The sequence below is a fragment of the Limulus polyphemus genome, unplaced genomic scaffold (assembly GCF_000517525.1).
Source record: "Limulus polyphemus unplaced genomic scaffold, Limulus_polyphemus-2.1.2 Scaffold617, whole genome shotgun sequence".
Classification (NCBI taxonomy): domain Eukaryota; kingdom Metazoa; phylum Arthropoda; class Merostomata; order Xiphosura; family Limulidae; genus Limulus; species Limulus polyphemus.
The window spans coordinates 403,439-413,220 of record NW_013666227.1 but is presented as its reverse complement, the minus strand read 5'-3'; the positions used below and the strand labels follow the sequence as shown (position 1 = coordinate 413,220).

Below are 9,782 nucleotides of genomic sequence, written 5' to 3'. Positions count from 1 at the left end.
TTGATATTAAGATAAATATATAATAACAAATTCGTTACAATTCTAAAAATCCTGTCCCGGTAGTTTCGAATTGTAAGTTTAAGTTTTCCACTTATGAAGGTTATAATGCAGACAATATACATATAAATACGGTATAATTATAGCTTTACGTAACTTTAATCTTTACCCACAAAGCTTTAATTTTTAAGACAAAACGCAAAATGTAATTCGCCTTAAAAGACTTAAATTTAAGTAAACACAGAAGTTTTGTTTCTCTAGTTTAAACTGACTCAAGCTTAAATATATTCATCGTTTCGGTACATGTGGTTTAATATGACACTGGATCAAGTAGGCTCAGAAGGAATATAACTTTACTTATTTTAAACTGCCATGAGGTCAAGCAAACCCGAACCAACCGAGCTTCAAACAGATTAAAACAAGGAAATGTAAATATTCTGAGCCTGTTTGAATTTGTCTTTATCAGGTAAATGTTGGCTTTTTAAGCCTACTTGTGTTTAAATTAAGTAAATGTTAAGCATTATGTACCTGGTTTAAACTAACTCAAGCTTGAAAAGCCTCATCAATTGAACTCAAGTAAATGTATAGGCCTTATTCGACTATAAACATTCTCATTTTACTTGAGCTAGAAGCAATATAATAAAAATGAATTCAAACTTTCTAAACATATTTTAATTTTGAGTCTTTTCTATTAATCAATAAATAATAAACCTTCTAAAAAGCCAACATTTGGCTGATTTAAGACTCAAGCTCAAGCTTACATGGGCTTAAAAAGCTAAGGTTTACCTGATTTAAACTCTCTAAAGCTCAAGTAGACTCAAAATGTATACACGTGACTGACTTAAAATGTTTTGAGCTCGGACAAACTCAATAGGTTTATATTTACTTATTTCAAACTGGTTCGAAGTAATCTTAGTGTGTCAACATGTAGCTTGTGTAAATTGAATCATGCTAAATTGGCCGAGAAGTCTAATTTTTACTTGGTTTAAACTGATAAAAGTAGGTTCAGAAAATCAACCTTTACCTATTGTAAGCTGAAGCAAATTCAAATATATTCAGAGTGTTAATATTTAAGTTGTTCAAACTTATTCAATCTTAAATGAGCCCATATTATTTATATTTATTTGATCAGATTACCCTGAACTGATATAATTTCATAAACGTAACTTTTAGATATATACGACTGTTTCACTTTAAGTTTAATGCGACTGTTATGATTTAGATAGTTATGTAGTGCGAGTGTTAAATTTAGTTTTTTAGAAGCGATAGTTTATCGTAAGTATTTTTACGTATCTGTTTACGAATCATACGTTGTGTAGTTCAAATGCTGTGAATTTGCGATTTTATCTTATTACGTCATGTTCTACAACCTTCTTTCTTGTTTTTATAATTGAATATTATTGCATCATAATATCTATTAGTGTGTGGAACGTTCTAGACCTCTGGCGAGTTATAAATGCGCGTCGAAAATTTAGTTCGAAAGATAAATCTAGACTGCGTTATTGTGAGTTTAGCTATAAAGAGCGTATAGTGGTGATTTTAAAATGAAATTATCACAGACTGTATTGCAATAACAGAGCTGGAAGAAGTCAAATTGTGTTCTAAGGTAACTGAACCAGCCTGTGTGGACTCTGACGAAGAAAAAGACAATTATTTAAAGCTCTGGATATAACTTTGATAACCAACAGTGTAACGAACATTTGTATATATGTCTGACTTGTTTCCATATATTATTTTAAAACAAGTGGACTGTGTGCTGTTTGTTTATTGTTGAAATTTATCACCATCAGGTCACAGACACCAACTGTAAAGAATCCGGCCCATACATAAAAACTTGACAGTAAAAGTAACCTGATTTAAACTGATTCAACTTGAAAGAGGCTCGAACTTTATATAAGTTCAAACGAGTCACGTTTACCTGTTTGAATTTGCCCAAACCTACTTAAATCACAATAGACTGACTACGAAACGTTTTATATTTCCTTCTACAGAGTAAAAATAATGTGATACGACCAAACATGCAAATATCTGTCATTATTTGAATATGAACAACTAAACATAGTCTGTTGATCCTTGGGTGCAACTGATGGCATCTCGCATTTTCCCAGTGGATACAAACCCCAGTATAGTTTATTTGTGTACATTAGTCCTATGTCATTAACCTCATTCACTTCCAACGCTCCTAAAGTTTTTAACTAAACATTTTATTTTGCTTTATCTGTAACGCGATCAGCTTTCTAAAACGCTGTGATATTAAATTTTTTCTTACTACCTCATCTACCAAGTTAGAAGTCTCGATAAAAGAAACTGAAGAATAGTAATGTAATGCAAATGTGTAGTCCTGTTGGTCTTAGCACGTTATGTTCTTAACGCTTAAACCAACTATTCCTAATAAATCGCAAATAAATCTTGACATTTGTATAATATCCGGGTTTCGATATTCGTGGTGGGCAGAGCACAGATAGCCTGTTGTGTAGCTTTGTGTTTGATTTCGGACAAACCAAACCAAATTATACAACACTGCGTTTAAGAAATACCAAAGCTGTTATATCCAACTTATGTTTTATGTTACTTTTTGAATGTTATGTCCCAAGTGAAAATAAAGAAAGGAACTTCTCTAAGAAGGGTGTTCCTCAAGATTAAACACACTTAAATGATCTCCAATTCTTAGATCTTCAGGTTTTAATAATCAGGTATATGTTTTTGTTACCTAATCATGCACATGAAAAACACTTTCTTTAAACCTAAATTATATCTATTTTTCGAAAACTTTGTTCTTTGAATAGCATCAAACATAAGATTTTATTTTATGAGATTTTTCTAAACATTTAACTTACATTATTATTTTTTCAAAACGCAACTGGTTGTACAGTTACAGATATAAGTGGTCCTTAAATTCAACTTGTATTGTTTGGTTTCTATAAAGCGTAATTATTTGAATAGTTTCAGATACAGACTGGCAAAATGTATACTTGTTGTTACTACTGAATGTGTTACGTTTTCAAAAACGTTACTGCTTACATAGGCAGATTGTTCTTTGCATTCAACAGATATTGTGTGTTATGTATTACACGTACAAATTATCACTTTAATATGACAAAAATAAATAAAAACGAATATACAAACAGAAACAACTTTCGAGATTTAATTAAAATGTTTCATATAATGTCACATTCCTGAGATTTAAATTCCATAACAAAAACAAAGGACTTAACAAGAATACTGTCAATGTTTGACTTATGGAGCTCCAAAACACGACAGTTTGTTTATTTTGCACATGTAACAAAGTAAATATGCACCTACTAACGATAGCGGGTTAAGTTTTACCTACACAAAAATACGTGAGATTCTGTCAACGTTCACTTAGTAAGGTATATTAACAGGCTGCGGTTAACTCAGTCACAGATATAACCTCCATGTATTGCGCACTGAACATGAAAGGTCCTTTTCGTTTCCAATAGCAACGGGTTCCTACTCATCTCTCTTTTGTCTGACGCAGTATACATTGACATCATCTTCTACGCATGCGAAGTAACAGTGTGAGGCGCGCAATCCGCTATCACGACAAGGTTCCACTGGTGTGGTTGTGGCGCGCTCGCAGTACAAATGGAATATGCTTGGAGAAATAAGAAAGGGCTATTTTAGGTCTAAGGGTGTGCACGTTGTTGCACTTTGACGTTGTACTCTTATGCCCTAAGCACACTGAAAACAAAACTATTAAGGTGCTTCCGACAACGCCTGGGTTCTGTTTAATCTCAGTCTAAGTAAGTATAATCATTTCTTGTTGAAGTGCAAGTGAATGGATAGAAAAATTGTTAAGTTTAAATATAAAAAACATTATCCATGTATATCAAAGTTATTGTTGTCCTTTTCTTGTTTATCTAGAATCTCAGGTTATGTTTATTGTGAAAGACTTTGTTAAACAAAAACTTTCTCATCTTTCAAAAAAAGCAACAGCTTCTTGAATGAGCCGTAAAATGTTCACGTTTTCTAAGCAAAGATGGAAAATACAAAAATGTTGTTTTAATAACGTTACGCGTCCTAAGAATTGAGCTGCATGAAACGTATAAACTTTGACAACACTTTGAAGCGTAGAATTGTATAAAAATGTTAAATTAGATGCTTAATCTCTTAAAAACTTCGCAACTTTTCCTAAAAGTGCATTACCTGAAATATATATAATGAATTCAAATCAGCTCTGTCAAGGTTCAAAAAGTTGTATTTTGTCTGAGGACTTTCGAAATGCAGTCAAACATGTCAAAAATATCTTGTATACACAAATTCAGATTTTTCTTCTTATTAGAAAGATATTTTATAAGTTAGAATTGCGCGAAGCCGGGAAATTACGTATGTAATATATTAACGATAGTTTATTTACTTCTCACAAATACCTGCTTAATGTAGGTACTTTTGAATGAGAAAGAAGAACGTGTATCAGTTTCAGTTAGTTGCAAAAACAAAAACTTATATTAACATACAGTCGGTATTATGTATTATAATTAGTACACTTAGTGGTAAAGAAATGTATGGGTTGATGTGATACTTATTATAGGTGTGAGAGTATTTGTGGTTGATTATAATTACCGGGTTATAAAAGCTCGGGTTAACTGTTGAATATTGAATGAATGTGATGTTCTGATGCACTGTTTTTCTTTATAGATCCAGCGATGTGTTGCTAAGAGCAGGAATCTTCTGTTCTACATTAATAGATTTGTGGATTCTCTTCGTTTATTGACATCAACTTATCTGAATAACTCAAGTATGACAGCAATATTTGAGCTAACTATCTTTACCTTGGCCGTTTTCGCTACTTTAATACGTCCTCGTCCTTCTGCTGTTATAGGCAGTCATTATTCTCGCGTGGTAAGAACTAAGTTCGGATCCGTACGGGGATTCACAAAGACATTTTCGAACGAACAGTTAAGCCCCGTCGAGGTGTTCCTAGGCATTCCTTACGCTAGTGCTCCATCAGGGTCGCTCCGCTTCATGCCACCCATCAACCCATCTTCTTGGAGAGGAGTGCGAACTGCTGATCGATTTGGTCCTTCCTGTCCACAGAGATATCCAGATATCCGGAATACTACAGAAGCCCTGAAAAGAATGACACCCGGACGCCTGGCTTATCTTCGACGGCTTCTTCCTTTTCTTCGTAATCAGAGCGAAGACTGCTTATACCTGAACATTTACTCCCCCACGCGTCGTAAGTATAATTTGGCCATTTTGTAACTCACTGTTTTACATTATTATTAAATCTAGTGAGTAAATATTCGAGACAGAGTATGTAGTTTCCTGAGGTAAATGATGCCTATATCTTAATGAAAATATTCAACTCAAACATCTACTCCTGTACTTTCCTCCATCACCGCCTTTTTTCTCTAATGTACATGCTCCCCCCCCCAGCGGTATGTCTTACAAAGCTTGAAACCGGTTATCGATACCCGTGATGGGCAGAGCACAGATAGCCCATTGTGTAGCTTTGTGCTTAATTTTAAAGAAACAAACTAATGTACATAACGTATGATGTAATTATATTCACGTGGGAAGTTCTTTTTTATGTTTTTTTATCATATAAAAACTAATATTTTAAAGTAGTTGTTGTTCAAACACGCAATTCTAACAACTGAAGATGAAAATCAGACTTTAAATATTACACATTAAAAAACAACAAGAGGCTACTTGAATACTCACTCAGAAAAGCATTTCTTCCAGGATTTTAGCATTAGATTCAAGCATATATATATACACTTTCAGAATACCACTATATCAATACACGCCAACATCTTCAATTACATTGCTGAACATTTAATGTTTATCATATGTGGTATCTTCACAAACAGTAAAAAATATAAAACGAGACCAAATCGTCTATTAAAATGCTATCACGGAGATCATCAAATTAAAGTAGCTTCCGTTGAGGGTACCACGAATAAAACAATTAATTTTATTGTCTTTCAATTAAATTCTGTGTCTTCTGTTAAAACTATGTTCACGAAAGCTTGGATTAATTTTAAAATATATTAATATATATGCACCCTATTTAAAAGCCGGTGTTTCTTTTAAATAAAATAAACAGTGAGCAAATTTTAAATCCAAATAAACTTCTTATAGTTTATTATATAAAAGGACTTGTGGTGTAGTGTAAGTATGTAAATTTTTGCATGTAAATAAGACAGTTTATCTACCTGAGAATGGATTTCACGTCTGGCAATCAGTAAAAATTGAATTTCGATCCGCGTCTTGTGACGATGCGAAGAACTTGATCTCAAGTCACTGAATTGTGAATCCTGATACTTCTCAATACCTTTGCCATTTTATTTTGAAGTATTTCCTAGAATGTATTTATGTATTTCTTCCACATAAGTATAAAGCAAGGAAAATAATCAATCAACAAGCTTGGGTAGGCACGTGGCGGTCGAGGCGTTTAAGAGATAAGAATGTGTTGCTTCATTGATTAGTTCCTAGGGCTCCATTTCTAACATGGCCGGTCTGTGTTTCTGACAAATTGTGTAATTATAGATAGTTTAATGTACGAAAGAGGGCTCTCAGAAAGAACTTTATCGATGTTAAATCCTCCGATATATATATTTCGTTTTCAAAGGTTTAGGAGCTTAAAGATTTCGTTTGCTTTTAACTGTATTTTAAAAAAAAAATCGATATTTATAACAAATATAATATAGAAACATGTCTTTGTGAGAATTTAAATAATTTGAAAGTAAAAACATTGTACTTTGTCTATTTTTGCCCCCCAGATGGACACAGCGGTATGTCTGCGGACTTACAACGCTAGAATCCGGGTTTCGATACCCGTGGCGGGCAGAGCACAGATAGCCCTTGTGTAGCTTTGTGCATAATTAAAAACAAAAAAAATTGTCTATTTTTACCTTCAGCTAGCAATTGTGATACATAAAGAATGATGTGAAAGATTTTATAAAATGACAAAAAATAAATAAATTATTCCGGAACGAGAAACCCAAACAAAGTAAAACATGTCGTTTATCAGGAATGTGAAGATGTTGTTGAATGATTAATTAAGGTAAGAAACAGTAGTACTTATTCATTGTGATCCTTACTAAACGTAATTGTTTAATAAAAAAAACTGATCAACTGGCAATATATTATGTCAAGATAACATGAAAAAACTCAGAAAGATCAATAAACATGTTTAAAATGTGCGTTAAGTGCTGATTATAAAAATAATAAAACACAGCTTCATTGATTAAAAGAATGTCTCCTTTAGGGTTTCTCGGTTACAATGTTCGTGCTCGCTGCTTGCAGAAACCTAGCAAGAAGAAAATACAGCGTTCCTTTTTTTTTGTTTTTATTCCTGCAGGAAAATGGTAATAATGGAAATATAAACCATTTTATTTTAATGACACAATCACTGTCAAGTAATTACAAAATCACATTCATGTGAACATTTTGCTTGTGATGTGATGTTTATTATTCGCAATGAAGCACAAATTTAATAGTCACACAATAAAAGAGAAGTTGACGTTTATAATAAAATGTCCTAGACCACCTTGATAAATCCAGAAATGTAAACCTCGTTACTACTTTTTACCCAGTGTTATAATCCCTTTTACACTGAGGATTTTTTTCACTCAATGCTGTGATCGTTTTTGCATTGAGACCCATTTTCAAGGATTGTTCATTTCACCTTTCGATTGATTGTTTTTGTCACTTGATGGTCTGCTTGTTTACAAAGTATTGTTGTCGCTTTTTCCTAAATATTACTTTCACTTGTTCATTGATCACTTTTCTGCTTTTTAATGGTTATTTTATTACTTATTAACCGTGAGTTTACTGACCATTTGTTTTTCTTACTGTAAAAGCTGTAACAAATAATACTTATAACCAGTAAGTAAACTCAAAACGATAGTATTAATTGTAATAACTTGTTCAGTGAACGTCTTTCCACTTTTGATTGAGTATTGTTTATCCTACTGATATAGTATTGTTTATCCTGCTGATATAGTATTGTTTATCCTGCTGATATAGTATTGTTTAGTAAGTATTGTAATCCACTTGTTCAGTGAACGTCTTTCCACTTTTGATATAGTATTGTTTATCCTGCTGATATAGTATTGTTTATCCTGCTGATATAGTATTGTTTATCCTGCTGATATAGTATTGTTTAGTAAGTATTGTAATCCACTTGTTCAGTACTGTTACTTGTCTAATGAGTGTGTTGTTAATTTGTATTTTGCTGAGTAAACTTGTATCTTTTATTACAAGTTACAGCTTTTACAGTAAGTAAGATTTGTTTTTAGAACAAATGAGACATTTTGATCACTGGTGCGAACATTCACAAATACACCAGTGATCGAAACGTCGATCCTGTTCTAAAAACAAATCTTGCTTACTGTAAAAGCCGTAACTTGTAATAAAATATATTTAACAGTACCTAAATTCAAAATGAAACTATTAATCTTATATCTTCTTCTTTGCTCACTGAGTTATTGTTGGCTTTCTCACAGGCAGGGAAACGTCTCGATTTCCAGTGATCGTGATAATTCATGGGGAGTCCTATGAATGGAATTCTGGGAGCATCTATGATGGCAGCGTGCTTGCTAGTTATGCAGAAGTTATTGTTGTAACCTTAAACTTTCGACTAGGAATCTTAGGTAAGACAGAATTAAATAATCTGTTTATCTGCTAAGTCACTGATATCATCATTTTCAAACTTGTAATTATATTAAAAAGTCAAAGTATTATATTATCATTTGAAACTACTTCTTTACAACAAAATACTGAATAAAGCACCAAAAGAACCAATGAAAGTAAGAATACCGAAACGTCGATAAGTTTAATAATAATAATAATAAAAACATATCTAAACCGTACTTTAATGTTTAGGGTTTTATATATTTTCAAAACCGTTTATCGTAAGACGAAATATGCCTATTTTGATAACTACCTCTCAAATACTTAATTTTTATTCAAAATCTGAAAACACAAACATCACGCAAAACTTATATATGTATATATTAATTTAGTTTCCACGCAAAATATATTCATTGAAACGAGCTCCTCCGCCCCAGTGGCACAGCGGCATGTCTGCGAACTTGCAATGCTAGAATCCGGGTTTCGATACCCGTGGTGGGCAGAGCACAGATAGCCCATTGTGTAGCTTTGTGCTTAATTACAAACAAACAAACATTGAAACGATTAGCCGAAACTTTGATCAAGTTTTCTCTTTTCTACAGTTTTTTTTATGGCATTTATATGTTGATAATTTTTACTAGTTTGTAGTTGCTTGACAAATATATTATTTCTGAGATAGGAAATTTCAACAGTTACATATGTTTAACGTAAAAGCGAAACATTCTTTTGGTAAATAGAAATTTGTTCAATATCAATGTTTCGATTAAAGAACAATTTTGATGAAATAATGAATTTTCTGTGGAGGAAATCGAGCAGTAGTATATTATTATTCGTTTTTTTAGCCTAACAAGTAGTCCAAAAAAACCTTTCGAATTGTTAAGTTAAGATCCCGCCAGTTTCAATGTACGATTATTTAATGGTTAACAAATTTTCAATTTTTCTCTCTCTTACTAAAGACGATAGGGAATCCTCAATAGCCGCGCCATTTGAAATTCTTTTAGGCAGGATTAGAGCAAATTAATCTATGAGACCTCCCTCCCATGAACTTCCTCATGCTATATGTATATATATATATATATATATATATATACTACTATATATTATAGTGGGTACTTACCTTCTATTCTACTCTGTACTACTACGTGTCGTCCTAGTTGTGTCTAGTAGTTTGGTTACGTTTA

The 9,782-nt window shown here is 32.5% G+C and overlaps 1 protein-coding gene across 2 annotated transcripts in view; it reads left to right on the top strand.

Moving 5' to 3' along the window:
• The first annotated feature begins 3,537 nt into the window (after positions 1-3,537).
• Positions 3,538-9,782, top strand: part of LOC106459491 (neuroligin-1-like) — a 39,250-nt gene continuing 33,005 nt past the window's right edge. Inside the window, exons 1-3 of one of the 2 annotated variants that reach the window (XM_022385993.1) lie at positions 3,538-3,761; positions 4,657-5,197; positions 8,475-8,621. In XM_022385993.1, coding sequence (XP_022241701.1) covers positions 4,759-5,197; positions 8,475-8,621 — 586 coding nt within the window. In that variant the 5' untranslated portion in view covers positions 3,538-3,761; positions 4,657-4,758. The remainder of the gene's footprint in view (positions 3,762-4,656; positions 5,198-8,474; positions 8,622-9,782) is intronic. The other variant, XM_022385994.1, reaches the window with a different exon arrangement.